An 18,018-nucleotide genomic window follows, 5' to 3' on the forward strand; every position below is an offset into this window, starting at 1 on the left:
TCTCTAGTTCGAAACGTCTACCGAAGAGGTACTGGTGCATCTTTTTCACACAGTACACACACGCGAGTGCCTCCTTCTCGACTGCGCCGTATCCACGCTCTGCCTGGGAGAGCGACCTGGAGGTGTAAGCCACTGGTTGGAGTTGGCCGTCATCGTTACCCTGCAACACACACCCAACCCCGTAGGATGACGCATCGCATGTTAAAACCAGTTTTTTACAGGCGTCATACAAAGTCAACAGTTTGTTGGAACACAGCAAGTTCCTCGCCTTATTGAAAGCCCGTTCTTGACAGTCCCCCCAAAACCATTCACAACCTTTACGCAGGAACATGTGTAACGGCTCCAACAACATGCTTCAGTTCGGCAGAAAGTTCCCGAAATAGTTCAAAAGTCCCAGGAATGATCACAGCTCCGACGTGTTTCCAGGCCTGGGTGCCCGGTGAATCACCTCAGTTTTTGATTCAGTGGGCCGGATCCCGTGTACAGCAACCCTCCTGCCCAAAAACTCGACCTCTGGGGTCAAAAACACACACTTGGCCTTTTTCAGCCGCAAGCCTACCCGATCCAATCGGCGTAGTACCTCCTCCAGGTTGTGGAGGTGTTCCTCGGTGTCTCGACCCGTTATGGGAATGTCGTCTTGGAACACAATCGTTCCAGGGATGGACTTGAGCAAACTTTCCATGTTTCTCTGAAAGATAGCTGCTGCCGAACGAATGCCAAACGGACACCTGTTGTAGATAAATAATCCCTTGTGTGTCGTGATGATGGTCAGAAGCTTGGGTTCTTCAGTCTGTTCCTGAGTCATGTCGGCCAAAGTGAGGTCCAGCTTCATGAACAGCTTACCACCTGCCAGTGTGGCAAAAAGGTCCTCTGCTCTCGGGAGCGGGTATTGGTCTTGCAGCGACACTCGGTTGATGGTGGCTTTGTAGTCGCCACAAATCCTGACCGAGCCATCTGCTTTAAACACAGGAACGATGGGACTGGCCCAGTCGCTGAATTCAACGGCCGAAATTATGCCCTCTCTGAGCAGCCTGTCCAATTCACAATCAATATTTTTACGCATCACATACGGCACTGCTCTGGCCTTGTGGTGCACTGGTCTGGCGTCCGGAGTGATGTGTATCACTACTTTAGTGCCCTTGAACGTTCCGACACCGGGTTGAAACAGTGACCTGAATTTTTGCAGGACCTGTGAGCATGAACTTCGCTCCACAGATGAAATGACGTGCACATCCCCCCATTTCCATTTCATCCCAGCTAGCCAACTCCTCCCCAAAAGCGCGGGGCCATTTCCCGGGACGACCCAGAGTGGCAGCCGGGTCTGTGATCCATTATATGTTACCACCAAGTTTGCACTGCCCAGCACTGGGATGATCTCTTTGGTGTAAGTCCGTAGCTGCGTCTCAATGCGTTCCAGTTTGGGCCTGCTAGCTCTGTGTGGCCATAGTCTCTCAAATTGTTGGGCGCTCATGAGTGACTGGCTCACTCCCGTATCCAGCTCCATGTGCACCGGGATGCCATTCAGTAAGACTGGCATCATCATGGGTGGCGATTTAGTGTATGAGCTGTGGACGTCAGCCACGTGAACCCGCTGAACTTCAGCATCCATGGCTTTACCCCAGGCATCATCCTGCATTGCAGATCCCTCGTCTGGTTCCTCTGTCTCGCAGATTAGCCTCGCTACTGCCTTTTTGCACATCCTGGCCAAGTGTCCACTGATATTACAAATCCTACAGGTATATTGCTGGAACCTGCAGCTTCTTGCAGTGTGTCTACCCCCCACATCTCCAGCATGAGCTGAGATTGAGATTGCGGTTAACAAAGGGACTATTACCCGGCATTCCCCTTTGATTGCCCATTTGGCTGTTTCTAAGCACTCTGATGGTGGGTGTTAATGGTCCTATCGCGGGACACATTGTTCCTCGAGATGGCATGAATTGCCGATCCCCTTTCCATTGTCCTTGTTGCAGGCCCACCCTAGAGCCTGTTGCTGCCTGGGTGGTTTCGAAATGCCCTTGCCTGCCTGCGGGGTCCCGAGCAGTTTTCACCATGTTAACTCCCTGGTCCATCGCCACGTTGGGACCAGTGCTGCATGCGTAAATTAGCTTGGTCTCCTCTTCCCCTGCCATAAAGGTCTGAGCTTTCAACGCCGCCCCTTCTAAAGTCAAGTCCTTGGTCTCTATGAGCTTCCTGGAAATGCTGGCATGATTAATGCCCTCGATGGCAAAAGTCCCTTAATATCTCCCCCTGCAGGCATCAGAGAACTTACAGAAACTGGCCAAGCACTGCAGGTCCGCCACGAAGTCCGAGATGTTTTGTCCCTCCCGGTGCCGGTGAGAGTAGAACCGGTGTAGGCCATGTGTTCACTACTTGCCGGCTTGAGATGCTCACTGATCAGTTGACTGAGCTCTTCAAAAGACTTGTCCGCCGGCTTTTGGGGTGCGAGCAGGTCTTTCATCAGCGCATACGTCTGTGGTCCACAGCTGGTCAGTAGATGCATACGTCTGTGGACCACAGCTGGTCAGTAGATGCATACGTCTGTGGACCACAGCTGGTCAGTAGATGCATATGTCTGTGGACCACAGCTGGTCAGTAGATGCATACGTCTGTGGACCACAGCTGGTCAGTAGATGCATATGTCTGTGGACCACAGCTGGTCAGTAGATGCATACGTCTGTGGACCACAGCTGGTCAGTAGATGCATACGTCTGTGGACCACAGCTGGTCAGTAGGTGCGCCCTCCGCTTGTCAGCCGCTGTCTCTTCCAGCCAGTCCTTTGTGACAAAGCTCTGCTGGAGTCTTTCCACAAAGTCATCCCAGTCCTCACCCACACAGTAACGTTCCTCTGTGCCACCGGTGGCCATCCTCGTGGTTCGGTGATTCCCGTTTCTCGTCGCCAAATGTAGTGTCTCTGCACCTTACTACAAACTCACACGAGGCATGGATATATCAGACACGGTCACTCTGTGACCTTCACCTTTATTCGCAGGACCAAGGAGTACTGACCCTGGGTGGGACCTGCCCTTTTATACCTGGAAACCCAGGTGAGGAGTGTCTCCCGCAAGTTGACCCCCTGTGGTCAGGGTGTGCATTTCTAGGGTATAGGTACAGTGTGCATGAGTTACAGTTACATGACCAAATCATTACAAGATGGTTAAATACATGACACAGGGGACTTGTACGCCTTTAGTCCCATTATTTTACTGAGTACTACTTCATTAGCGATAGTGATTGTATGAAGTTCCAACCTCCCTACAGCCCCTTGCTTATCCACTATTGGGGTGTTTCAGTGGCTTCTACAGTGAAGACGGATACAATATATTTGTTCAATGTCTCGACCATTCCCCAGTCTCATCCTCCAGGGGAGGAACATTTACTTTAGCCACTCTTTTCCTTGTTATGTACCTGTAGAAACTCTTACTGTGTTTTTATATTTCGTGCTTGTTTACTTTCATACTCTATCTTCCCTCTCTTTGTCAATTTTGTATTTGTTCTTTGCTGGCTTTTAAACGTTTCCCAATCCTCTGGTCTCCCACTGATCTTGGCCCATTGCAGGCCCTTGTTTTCAATGTGATGCCGACCCTTATTTCCTCAGTTAGGCACGGATGGTTGTCCCTTCTCTTACAGTCTTTCCATCTCATTGGGATATATTTTAGTTGCGAGTTAAGAAATATCTCCTTAAATGTCTGCCACTGATCATCAACCGTCCCGTACTTTAATCTATTTTCCCAGTCCACTTTAGCCAACTCTGCCCCCATAACTTTGTTTTCTCAATAATTTAAGCTTAGGACACTGGTTTGAGAACTAACTTACTCATCGCCCAACAGAATTTCAAATTGAACCATGTTATGGTCATTCATTTCACTGTACCAGATCTAAGATAGCCTGCTCGCTGGTTGGTTCCGCAATATGCTGTTCAAGGAAACCATCCGGGATACACTCTATGCACTCTTTCTCGGGGCTACGCTGGCCAATTTGCTTTGTCCAATCAATATGTAGGTTAAAATCGCCCAGGATTCTTTCGGTGCATTTATTACAAGCCTCCACCTGCCACGATCTTGCATGGCACTCACCTGGCCTCACTTCTGGGAAGGGGAAGGTCAGTGACATCAACCAGCCAATGGGAATAGATCCTGCCGCCAGCTTTGTGCTGGGTACCAGAGCTGTATATGCTGTGCCGAGCGCGAGTGAGGACATCCACATGTGAGGCAGGGAGGGGTCCTGAGGAACACTACCCCATTGTCTAGGCAACGGATGTTGCCACCTTAGTGCAGGCGGGAGACCAGCTACTTTAGGTGGTACTTTAGGGGGTGCCATCCTTTTGCAGGTCACTGCTGACCTTGCAGAGGATCCTGACAGATTGTCACTCCCCGCCCAGGGAGCCCTGTGTAGACAGTGTGTGAGTGAGTGTGATAATATTCACCAAGAGGGAGAGTGGCTCGGACACAATGGGCCTTAAATTCCAGCCTCACCAGGTCAGGCCCAAGTGTGCATGCCCCGGAAACCGGCTTTTCCGATCTGTCAAAGATTTCTCCATATGGATTCTCCACATCCCGGGGAGAAGACCATTTGTGTGGGTGAGATTGGGTCATTTGCCCAAATCATGCCCAGAGAATGTCCTTCAAACTCTTAAACCAGGTAAAAGCAGGTCGATACATTACTTTTACCAGTGTAAGAGTTCTAAAACATATCAAAAATAAACTGAAATACATATTTTTACAGTAAAAACCCTTTCCACCAAGGATCATTTATTTTAAACCTTATTGAAACATGTTAAAAAAATTCCAAAACATTTTTTTAACAAAACATTTAATTGACTTTAATTTCAATTAATTTTAAATGTGTGAGGTGTTTTTTAATTTATTCTGTTGCTTTTCAATATTGAGGTGTTTATTCACATTGATAATAATGGGAACTCTGAAAAAGCGAGTTGCCATTATTATCACTGAGAATACTGCAGCGTGATTGGTGCTTCAGGCCCATGTGACTCCAGCTTTACTGTACGTATGGGGAAGGCCATTTCCCTAACGCTACACATGGAATGAAGGTCTCGGATGGGAATCGAAGGTTTACATAAAATATCCTCCGGTCGGAGGCATTTGTCCGAAGGAAGCCCCCAACCGGGATTTCCCCCCCATTATCTGGTGGCATTGAGTTCTGAGGCTGTAAAGTCTCTGCTGCTTCTTATCGTTTAATGCATTTTACAATTACAACAAAGGGATATTTCAGCACATTCTTCCACTGCTCCCGGAACTTAGTCTGTGTCACGGCATAAATACCAGTGTTTGTACAGCAACTCAGCTGTTGCAGCATGTATCCCAGTTCAGTTACAGACATAGGTATACCTACATGTTGTGTAATCCAACCAATCCGGTTTTCCATAAGAGCCACCATATACATTGCCCACAACAAGATGAAATTCCCCGAGATAACAAACAATAAAATCATGGATTTCCTGCGACTCTCCATCTCGGGGTCTCTGGGACTCTCCCCACTGCTGTGACCCCGGAGTCTCCTGCGAGCTCTGCTGGCCAGTAAAATGTGTCTGACAGTGAGAGCATTGAGCAGCAGGATCAGAATAAATGGGACACACGGGGTTAGAATATAATGAAGTATTTCGAATGCTGCCCAGCCCAGTGATGCATAATTAGTGTAATACAGATCACAAAACCATGAGCTGTTATGTAGCACATACCAACCTGTGAACATAAAATACCAGGGTATGTTCTTTAAACAGCTCAACACAGTCACTGTTCCCAGAACCACAGCCGCCGTTCTCTCGGTGCAATATTTAGTTTTTAGCTTCTGGCAACAAATGGCCACAAATCGATCGAAGGTGAAAGTGACCGTGAACCAGACAGAACAGTCTGTGGCTGCATAGAGCAGGATGGCGTGGATATTACACAGGGGGATGGAATACACGAAAATAAACTGTTCCTCATAACGCATCGGAATGTGCCTCAGTATCAGATCCAGGATCACCACCAGTAGATCCGCTGTTGCCATGGCCACCAGGTAACGAGTGACACATTTGGAGAGTCCGCACTTTCCCCGGGACAGGATCATTATCGTCACTAAGTTCACTGTGAGGAAAGGAAATAACCAGTTAAATTAAACATCAGGCTGGGAGCAAGAGCAGAAGATTGATGGGATTCGGTCTGCAATCTGCAAATCATTAGTGACATGAAATGATATAATCTAATTCTCGTACCTGAGGAAATGAATGCAGTGTTTATTGCAAAAATAATAAGGAATCAATAAATGAAATGGGGATAAAGACAACATGAAATGAACAGATGTTTGATCAATGAGACATTAAATGATAGATCTACCTTTAGCTCAGCAGACAACAACACTGCCCAAGGTAACAGGGACACACGGGTCAAGAACCTCTCAGGAAGCCTTCGTGTCCCGGGATCAGTCAGCACCGAGAGCGGTGAGATTCACTTCTGTGCCGCTGTGTTGGTGGGAGGGGGCGGTGATAGGGGGAGAGGGAGGGAGACCCTCATTGTATTCTTGCTCCTGCTGAGGATCTGGATTCTAATTAGAACTGAAAGTGAGTGTAACAGAAATAAACATCGACTGCAATTGTGGCGTGCAATAATTACAGGTGGTTCTACTTAAAATGTATGAAGCTAATATGACGATATTAGGTTATTAAATACAAATGTACAGCAGTTAGAAAGATAACTGGGCTGCAGGAAGTGTATTGAACAATGAGCTTTACACCTTTTTGTTGAAATTGTTGTTCATTGAAAGTAAGAATTTCCGAATAACATGGCAAAGAATGGACTCTGAATAAAATAAATGGTTATCATTGACCAGGGAATGTCCAACAAAATGCTTTGTTTTAGCATCGAAATCGGACGACTTATTCCACAGGTAAAGTGCTGCCCAATGTTTCTGTAAAGTATCTGAACACAAATGGATATGAGTTATTCTTGTTTTCTTTCACATGTTGCTTTCCAACTTGTGCATCGTATATTGGATGGAAAAATATCAAAGGATTGTTTGATCATTAATACTTCAGTTACAATCAGCTGACATTCTTTATGCTGAATGAAAGCAGGGTACAACAGCATTTAGTGAGAATGCAAATGACCCTGATAAATCTGTTCCAACCATCAGAAGCAGTGGCAGTAATGCAGAACTGGAGAATGTGGAAAATGAGGCACTGGCTGGAACTGAATGATTCGAAACATAGAAACATAGAAAATAGGACCAGGAGTGGGCCATTCGGCCCTTCGAGTCTGCACCACCATTCAATATGATCAAGGCTGATCCTCTATCTCAACACCATACCCCGCTTTTCCCTCATACCACTGGATGTCCTTTATAGAAATATAGAAAATAGGAGAAAAATAGAAAATAGGAGATATTTCAGTGATTTAAGAAGATGTGTATGATCTGTCAGGATTTGTTCTTCGCACTGTGTGTAAGTAAACATGGCGAGCATTCGGTGAACACAACAGTAAAATACTGTGGATGATGAACGTCCGAAATAAAAATAGAAAATCCGAGATATAATCAACAGGTCAGGCAGCATCTGAGGAGAGAGAAACACAGTGACTGTTTCAGGTCAATCACCTGTCGTCATTTGGTGACAAGTTCCCGAAACGCAGAAAACCTGCTTCTGATCTGATACAAATGTGCAGTGTAGCGAGGATTCTGAAATTGGGGAATAAAGTGTCTCAACCAATATCTTTGCTTGAGTTCAAAACAGAACATTTGAATCTTGATGGCACAATATCATTTAAAGAATCAATAGCCGACAGCACGGTGATGGACAGTAGTGAGGTAACAGATGCACTAACAGTGAGGTACCAGATGCACTAACAGTGAGGTACCAGATACACTAACAGTGAGGTACCAGATACACTAACTGTGAGGTACCAGATACACTAACAGTGAGGTACCAGATACACTAACAGAGAGGTACCAGATACACTAACAGTGAGGTACCAGATACACTAACAGTGAGGTCCAAGGGACACTAACAGTGAGGTACCAGATACACTAACAGTGAGGTCCTAGGGACACTAACAGTGAGGTACCAGATACACTAACAGTGAGGTACCAGATACATTAACAGTGAGGTACCAGATACACTAACAGTGAGGTACCAGATACACTAACAGTGAGGTACCAGATAGACTAACAGTGAGGTACCAGATACACTAACAGTGAGGTACCAGACACACTAACAGTGAGGTACCAGATACACTAACAGCGAGGTACCAGATACACTAACAGTGAGGTACCAGATACACTAACAGTGAGGTACCAGATACACTAACAGTGAGGTACCAGATACACTAACAGTGAGGTACCAGATACACTAACAGTGAGGTACCATGGACACTAACAGTGAGGTACCAGATACACTAACAGTGAGGTACCAGATACACTGACAGCGAGATACCAGATACACTAACAGCGAGGTACCATGGACACTAACAGCGAGGTACCAGATACACTAACAGTGAGGTACCAGATACACTGACAGCGAGATACCAGATACACGAACAGTGAAGTACCAGATACACTAACAGCGAGGTACCAGATACACTAACAGTGAGGTACCAGATACACTAACAGTGAGGTACCAGATACACTAACAGTGAGGTACCAGGGACACTAACAGTGAGGTACCAGATACACTAACAGTGAGGTACCAGATACACTAACAGTGAGGTACCAGATACACTAACAGTGAGGTACCAGATACACTAACAGTGAGGTACCAGATACACTAACTGTGAGGTACCAGATACACTAACAGTGAGGTACCAGGGACACTAACAGTGAGGTACCAGATACACTAACAGTGAGGTACCAGGGACACTAACAGTGAGGTACCAGGGACACTAACAGTGAGGTACCAGGGACACTAACAGTGAGGTACCAGGGACACTAACAGTGAGGTACCAGGGACACTAACAGTGAGGTACCAGATACACTAACAGTGAGGGACCAGATAAACTAACAGTGAGGTACCAGATACACTAACAGTGAGGTACCAGGGACACTAACAGTGAGGTACCAGATACACTAACAGTGAGGTACCAGATACACTAACAGCGAGGTACCAGATACATTAACAGCGAGGTACCAGATACACTAACAGCGAGGTACCAGGGACACTAACAGTGAGGTACCAGATACACTAACAGTTAGGTACCAGATACACTAACAGTTAGGTACCAGATACACTAACAGTGAGGTACCAGGGACACTAACAGTGAGGTACCAGATACACTAACAGTGAGGTACCAGGGACACTAACAGCGAGGTACCAGATACACTAACAGTGAGGTACCAGATACACTAACAGAGAGGTACCAGATACACTAACAGTGAGGTACCAGATACACTAACAGTGAGGTACCAGATACACTAACAGCGAGGTACCAGATACACTAACAGTGAGGTACCAGATACACTAACAGTGAGGTACCAGATACACTAACAGAGAGGTACCAGATACACTAACAGTGAGATACCAGGGACACGAACAGCGAGGTACCAGAGACACTAACAGTGAGGTACCAGATACACTAACAGTGAGGTACCAGATACACTAACAGTGAGGTACCAGATACACTAACAGTGAGGTGTTTCGAAATCTCGACCTCCGAAAAGAATGACTCCGACACTTACAGCTCCGGTAGAAGTTTCCTTTTTAATTTACTTGCTCGCAAGGGGTAGGTTTCACTCAGTCAAGGGCTAAGTGAACACCTCCGAAATGGTTCAGTTTAACAAGATATTTATACAGTAAAACCAAAGTTCTGGCCTCTCCCTGTGTATTGCTCTGTCTCACAGTCAGTGAATACAGATAAAGAGTTAATTACTATATCCTGGTCCTGACATGGTATCCAGATATTTCCTTTTGTCAGGGTTATCAGAAAGCCAAACGGCCATTACTCCATGAGTCATAGGTAATGGGCTATCACCTGTCTTGTATTGTGTCAGGACTGTTCCAATTTCCTGGTCAGTTTATCTGTTTGTATCAAATGGATGAGGTCTCGGAAAGAGATAATGGCTAGAAGATAAGGTTGGGGTGACATGGAACTCCTGTAGTGTAGACAATAGGAGAGCAGCATCGGGGGTTACTTGTCTCAGCATGACTTGTCTCCTAGCTGTCTGATGGCCATCAGCCATCTAACAGCAGGTTTAGCTGTTTATGCAAGCTGACTGCTCAAATGCAGAAAGTTCTGGAAGGGCCAGGACTCCATTTTAATCAAAAGGCACACAAATACCGTATGGTATCAGCTTAGATAAAAATACTTTCCACATTCCCCCATTTTGTCCTTCACAAGGACAACTCAATCCATTCTGATCTTGTACAGTCTCTCCATTTCCATTTTCTTTAGTTTCATTACTCACTAGGCATATTATACCTTCAGGATATCTTATTCTGGGAGTAATGCTTAGGAAGGGAGGCTGATGGTTATTATCATAATTGGGCTGGTACCATCCCTGGAAGGCTGTGAGTTTATACCCTGCCGACCTCCATTCTGTTTGCTCCTTCGTTTCTGGCCCCTTAGTTAGTTTTGTCCTGTTTTGCACTGTCAACCATTCTACCATTTCTGATTCGTTAAAGGGGACAGATCTCAGGGGAATACCCCCCCTGGAGTGGACAGGTACATGGGAACATATCCAACAACTCGACAAGTTTCTTTCTTCAGCATACCTATGACTCTGTGCCATGAATACGTTTACGTGCAATTTCCTTCGGTAGTGGGTCTGTACCCCTGGTGTAATCAATAATGTGAAGTAAAACCCTGTCAAGCCCAGCACCATCAGTCCCCATAGTCCATACAGTTCCTTATTCAGTCTTCCTTTTTCTGTTCCTCTGATTCCTTCGTCCCTTCCTCCTGGTCGGGTGCCCATTTGCAATGGGATGCGTGGATCCATGTTGGTCTTTCCTTTACCTTGATTGCAGTATTGGTCGCCAGCAAGACCTGGTATGGTCCTTCGAATCTTGGCTGTAGACTGCTTTTCCTTTTAAAAATCTTGATGTAAATGAATTCCCCGGGCTCCATGTTATGACACTTCCCTTCCGCTGGCTTGACTTGGGCTTCCTTTACCTGTGAATGAAAACTGGAAATACATTTGGTTAGTGCAATACAATAATTCAACATATTTTCCTCCATTTTGTGGATGTTCATCTGTTTTGCAGTAAATGGTGCTGTAAAAGGTAGTCGTTGGGGACGTCCCATAACTATCTCATGCGGTGACAGGCCTGTTGTTCTGTTGGTTGTAGATCGCATTACCATCAAAGCTAAGGGCAGCAGTTCTGTCCATTTCAGTCCAGTGTCATTGCATAGTTTTGCCAGCTTATTTTTAAGCATTCCATTATATCTTTCAACAAGTCCAGCTGATTGTGGATGATAACTGCAATGAAAACGTTGATTAATCTGTAAAGCTTTACACATTTCTCTTATAACAGTTCCCGTGAAATGTGACCCGTTAGCACTAGAAAGCTTAGCAGGGATTCCGAAGCGCGGTACAATTTCTTTTAACAAACATTTAGCAGCAGTAGTGGCATCGGCCTTTTTACATGGAAAGGCTTCAATCCATCTAGAGAACACATCTACAATAACTAATACATACTTGAATCCCATACACATAGGTAATTCAATAAAATCCATTTGTAAATGTACAAAAGGCCCGACTGGATTTGGGTGGGAGGCAGATTCTACTTTTTCCGTCTTACCTGGATTCATTGTCTGACAGGTAACACAATTTTCACAGATTTGTTTTCTAATTTTATTAAAAGGCTTCCAAACCCAAGATTTTTCCAATACACCCAAAATGTTGATCAAGAGATCACCTGAAATATCTCAAAATCCCAATTCAACTATTGTAGTGTCACTCTTTATCAAAAAAAATCCTCTTACTGAGCTAGAAGCTTTTGTACCAAGAATTTACACCAAGGACAATGAGAGTGTACTCCCCCAGCCTGCACCTCGAGAGACCCACAAAGGCTTTTAAAAAAAAAGGCATTACAACTTTTAACCACCGGGACCATGTCTCAACAAACCTATCCTTTGTGCATTTCCTAGCTCCGTAACCTCTCATCCGAATAAATCCACACCTGCGCTTCTAACTTAAAATGTCTTAAACTTCCCACATACAGGACAACACTATGAAGGGTTAAAAAAACTTCACTTTGTTTGAAAAAGTGGGTGGAGCTAAAACAAACAGGCAGTTCCACAACCTTTCCAAACAGGTTTCCAGACACAAGGAAAAAAGACAGAAGCACTCTCATTCAAAGACAAGACATTCACGCACTCTCATTGAAAGACAAGACATTCACAAGTCTCTCTCCATTCAATAAAGCTTTTTCTTTTGCTAGCTTCATTTTTTTTTTAATCCATAAGTCACTATCAGGTTCTCTTTTTTTTTTACATTTGATTTACTTCCTCTGTTAATTTTACATGGACTTGAAGAATCGGAACCCAGGCCTTTTCTATTACTTTCCTTTTTTTTTTTACCTGGATCTCTGTTTATAAGACACTCCTGGAGACAAGTTGTTCTCTCTAAATTAAATTAACCATCGGGTGGAAATGGCCTGTTTTCACCCTTAGTCCACTTTACCGTTTTTGTTTCTTTGGTCAATTGAAGACTGACCACAATTCTGGAGCATGACATAGGCTGGTGTGCCTTTTGTGGTGTTTTAACTTGCTCCGGCACCCATTCTGGGTGATTAAGATTTTCCCACAGTTTCTGATCTCACAATCCTTTCGGCCAACCGAGTTCTCTACGCCCACTTCTCCTGGCCGTTACGTGGCCTGAAAAGGCTCTTAATTCGGGCTCAGTCTGGGTGTGTGAGATATGTTGGCACGAACCAATCGTAGTTGATCAATCAGTTACTGTTTCTTTTCCTAATCAATCCTTGTGTTTTTTTTTCGAATCACAACTTTCCCTAGTGACTCTTCCCGTTTCTCTAATGGCAATGACTCACAAAGGTATTGCACCCAACAGTAATACAAGGACAACAAACAATATTCCCGTGAGTACACAAATCATAACCTCTAAACAAATTCTCAGTCTGCGTTATACGCCACTACAGACCGAGTCCTTAACTTATCCTAATAACAGCTGATAAAACTTAAGGTTCCGTACCCAAACTCTTTGATCGATTGCGCTCTTTTTTTTTATAGTCTTATCACATAAGAACCCCTTCCGAATTAAAAACAATAAAAATCTTATCACATAAGAACCTTCGATCGATTAGCGCTTTCTTTTTTCTTTTTTTTTTAATAGTCTTATCACATAAGAACCCCTTCCGAATTAAAAACAATAAAAATCTTATCACATAAGAACCTGGAACCCTTTTCGATCGACTAGCGCTCCCTTACCTACTGAAACCTTCCCCGGGCTGCCTCGAGGTTTTTTCCAGAACCTGTTCTCTTCTGCTGGCGAGCTGAGAAAGAAATGGTTATAAAAAAAATACCTTTAACTTTTAAATGCCGAGTCTTGTAGATGCAGTACCTCAGCTGTGGACAACAGATTACATCTGTGATTCAACAGTGAAGAAACCTCTTGTGAGCAAAGGCTCACCTTGTTTGGCCACCGAAGCCTTTCACTGGAGAGGCACTATGCCTGTATCCGTTTTACTCACAGAACAGAGAGTATGCATCTCGGTGGAACCTCCAAGTTATAACTGTCGAAATCTCGACCTCCGAAAAGAATGACTCCGACACTTACAGCTCCGGTAGAAGTTTCCTTTTTAATTTACTTGCTCGCAAGGGGTAGATTACACTCAGTCAAGGGCTAAGTGAACACCTCCGAAATGGTTCAGTTTAACAAGATATTTATACAGTAAAACCAAAGTTCTGGCCTCTCCCTGTGTATTGCTCTGTCTCACAGTCAGTGAATACAGATAAAGAGTTAATTACTATATCCTGGTCCTGACATGGTATCCAGATATTTCCTTTTGTCAGGGTTATCAGAAAGCCAAACGGCCATTACTCCATGAGTCATAGGTAATGGGCTATCACCTGTCTTGTATTGTGTCAGGATTGTTCCAATTTCCTGGTCAGTTTATCTGTTTGCATCAAATGGATGAGGTAAAGGAAAGAGATAATGGCTAGAAGATAAGGGTGGGGCGACATGGAAGTCCTGTAGTGTAGACAATAGGAGAGCACCATGGGGGTTACTTGTCTCAGCATGACTTGTCTCCTAGCTGTCTGATGGCCATCAGCCATCTAACAGCAGGTTTAGCTGTTTATGCAAGCTGACTGCTCAAATGCAGAAAGTTCTGGAAGGGCCAGGACTCCATTTTAATCAAAAGGCACACAAATACCGTATGGTATCACCTTAGATAAAAATACTTTCCACAGGTACCAGATACACTGATAGTGAGGTACCAGATACACTAACAGTGAGGTACCAGGGACACTAAGAGAGAGGTACCAGATACACTAACAGTGAGGTACCAGATACACTAACAGTGAGGTACCAGATACACTAACAGCGAGGTACCAGATAAACTAACAGTGAGGTACCAGATACACTAACAATGAGGTACCAGATACACTAACAATGAGGTACCAGATACACTAACAGTGAGGTACCAGATACACTAACAGCGAGGTACCAGATACACTAACAGCGAGGTACCAGATACACTAACAGTGAGGTACCAGATACACTAACAGTGTGGTACCAGATACACTAACAGTGAGGTACCAGATACACGAACAGCGAGATAACAGATACACTAACAGCGAGGTACCAGATACACTAACAGTGAGGTACCAGGTACACTAACAGTGAGGTACCAGATACACTAACAGTGAGGTACCAGATACACTAACAGTGAGGTACCAGATACACTAACAGTGAGGTACCAGATACACTAACAGTGAGGTACCAGATACACTAACAGTGAGGTACCAGATACACTAACAGCGAGGTAACAGATACACTAACAGCGAGGTACCAGATACACTAACAGCGAGGTACCAGATACACTAACAGCGAGGTACCAGATACACTAACAGTGAGGTAGCAGATACACTAACAGTGAACTACCAGATACACTAACAGTGAGGTACCAGATACACTAACAGTGAGGTACCAGATACACTAACAGTGAGGTACCAGATACACTAACAGTGAGGTACCAGATACACTAACAGTGAGGTACCAGATACACTAACAGTGAGGTACCAGATACACTAACAGCGAGGTACCAGATACACTAACAGTGAGGTACCAAATACACTAACAGCGAGGTACCAGATACACTAACAGTGAGGTACCAGATACACTAACAGTGAGGTACCAGATACACTAACAGCGAGGTACCAGATACACTAACAGTGAGGTACCAGATACACTAACAGCGAGGTACCAGATACACTAACAGCGAGGTACCAGGGACACTAACAGTGAGGTACCAGATATACTAACAGTGAGGTACCAGACACACTAACAGTGAGGTACCAGATACACTAACAGCGAGGTACCAGATACACTAACAGCGAGGTACCAGGGACACTAACAGTGAGGTACCAGATATACTAACAGTGAGGTACCAGACACACTAACATTGAGGTACCAGATACACTAACAGTGAGGTACCAGATACACTAACAGTGAGGTACCAGATACACTAACAGTGAGGTACCAGATACACTAACAGCGAGGTACCAGATACACTAACAGTGAGGTACCAGATACACTAACAGTGAGGTACCAGATACACTAACAGTGAGGGACCAGATACACTAACAGCGTGATACCAGATCCACTAACAGTGAGGTACCAGATACACTAACAGCGAGGTACCAGATACACTAACAGTGAGGTACCAGATACACTAACAGTGAGGTACCAGATACACTAACAGTGAGGTACCAGATACACTAACAGCGAGGTACCAGATACACTAACAGCGAGGTACCAGATACACTAACAGTGAGGTACCAGATACACTAACAGCAGTGAGGATGTACCAGTATTTTTAAACAACAACATGTACGTAAACAAAATGCAACACTTTGAAAGCCAGAATACCATTAATAACTGATTATCCCCGGTTATAGAGCAAGAATGTTATTACAGTGAAACATGGTTTATATATTTAATAACTGAAAATAGATACTTACTCGGAACACCAAAAGCAGTGATTAGAGGATAGTAAATACGTTGTATTTTCATCAATACTCCTGTTATCTTCTCATCTAGACGCCAACTAGCAACGATGGCTAGAAATTCATCAGTCATGGGAGGCGCTGGTGGGATGCGAGACACAACCATGACTTCCCTTCTGTGACTCACTTTTGGTATCTGTGCTGGAGGAGACCTGCTGATTGTGTGAGGTGAAACATTGAAGGGCGCTCCTTACATCGAGCAGAGGGAAATCCCCGATGACATCATTAGGCATCACTGTAACTGACATTAATCACAGACATTGAACAAACAGACTCATTGAACCATTGTCACCACAATATTTCACTGCAACTTAATCCAGCTCACCGTATTGTACACAGTTTTAAATTAAAAGTGAGATAATGTGCGATTTTTTTTACCCACCCATAAAATACCGAGGACAAAGATAACATAGTTTATATTTCTGTATTGAATTAAAACTGAGAACAAAAGATGAGAAAGTGACAGAAACAAAGGAGGGATAAAAGATGAAAAGACAGATTGCAGCAATCTTGTTCTCTGATGCATTGGATCCCAGGCCACCAGGGTCAAAACATTCCCAATCAATAAATGTTCCCAAACGGCAGTATCTGAGCGATGGTCGCTGTAATGGATCAATGGGACTCACGTACGTGACACAACTCCAGCCTCAATCCAGGAATTCCATTCCTAGGCCCTCGAGATTACAGTCCTTCCACTTCAGTCCAGGAATTCCATTCCAAGCCCTCTAGATTACAGTCCTTCCACTTCAGTCCAGGAATTTCATTCCCGGGACGGTCTATATTATCTGACACTCGAACAGGAACAACAGGTTATTTGTAAAGAATGCCCTTACCCAGTCAAGCATCTCCTTTATCGAGGGGAGGAATAATAAAAGAAGCAAAGGTTTGATCCCAAGGAACCAAAGGAAATTGCTTAAATATTAACCATTGAGATAAGTACTCTGTAAATATCTCAATACACCATGAAATGCTCTCGAAACATTGAAGTCTTGTACAATCATAATCTTATTCAGAGATCCATCCCTCGCAGTCAACATTGTGGATTCTCCCAACACCATCCCAGTGTTGGTCCACTTCCTCCAGCAGCACAGCCCCAGTGGAGTTGGGGCACATTTGTGTAACAGTCGGAAAGGATTGGCTCTGAGATTCCTAACATTGACTCCCGATCATATGAGTTCTTGTGGAATTAGGTCAAACAGTTAGTACAGGGAAAGCACATGCTGTTTACCAGATATCGCCCGCCCTCAGTTGAGGAACCCTCCATGTTGAACAACACTTGGAAGGAGCATTGAGAGTAGCAACGTCAGAGAATGTACCCTGAGTTGGAGATTTCAATGTCCATCACCAAGAGTGGCTCGGTAGATCCACTACTGACAGAGCCAGCCGAGTCATGTAGGACAAAGCTGGCAGACTGGGCATGTGGCAAATGGTGAGAGAACCAACACCAGGGAAACAGACCTGAACTCGTCCTCCCCAATCTACCTCTCACAGACATTATTGGTAGCAGTGACCACAACACAGTCAATGTGGGGACAAAGTTCTGTCTTCACACTAACAACACCCTCCATCGTGCTGTGTGGCACTACCACTGTGATCAATGGGATAGAGACATAGAAACATAGAAAATAGGTGCAGGTGTAGGCATTCGGTCCGTCGAGCCTGCACCACCATTCAATAAGATCATGGCTCATCATTCACTCAGTACCCCTTTCCTGCTTTCTCTCCATACCCCTTCATCTCTTTAGCCATAAGGGCCATATCCAACTCCCTCTTGAATATATCTAACAAACTGGCATCAACAACTTTCTGTGGTAGGGAATTCCACAGGTTAACAACTCTCTGAATGAAG

At 44.6% G+C, this 18,018-nt stretch overlaps 2 protein-coding genes across 2 annotated transcripts in view; both read right to left on the reverse strand.

The window, feature by feature from the left end:
* LOC139252629 (probable G-protein coupled receptor 139) overlaps positions 1 to 6,075 on the reverse strand; it is a gene marked incomplete at its 5' end in the record, with an annotated part of 47,485 nt that extends 41,410 nt beyond the window's left edge. The window contains one exon of the mRNA XM_070873438.1: positions 5,212 to 6,075. Within this exon, the coding sequence (XP_070729539.1) occupies positions 5,212 to 6,075 (864 nt within the window). The remainder of the gene's footprint in view (positions 1 to 5,211) is intronic.
* An 860-nt stretch (positions 6,076 to 6,935) lies between these two features.
* The window catches only part of LOC139252631 (probable G-protein coupled receptor 139), a 160,611-nt gene continuing 149,528 nt past the window's right edge, over positions 6,936 to 18,018 (reverse strand). The window contains exon 3 of the mRNA XM_070873439.1: positions 6,936 to 7,055. Within this exon, the coding sequence (XP_070729540.1) occupies positions 6,936 to 7,055 (120 nt within the window). The remainder of the gene's footprint in view (positions 7,056 to 18,018) is intronic.

Source organism: Pristiophorus japonicus, unplaced genomic scaffold (assembly GCF_044704955.1).
Source record: "Pristiophorus japonicus isolate sPriJap1 unplaced genomic scaffold, sPriJap1.hap1 HAP1_SCAFFOLD_470, whole genome shotgun sequence".
NCBI classification, from domain to species: Eukaryota; Metazoa; Chordata; class Chondrichthyes; family Pristiophoridae; genus Pristiophorus; species Pristiophorus japonicus.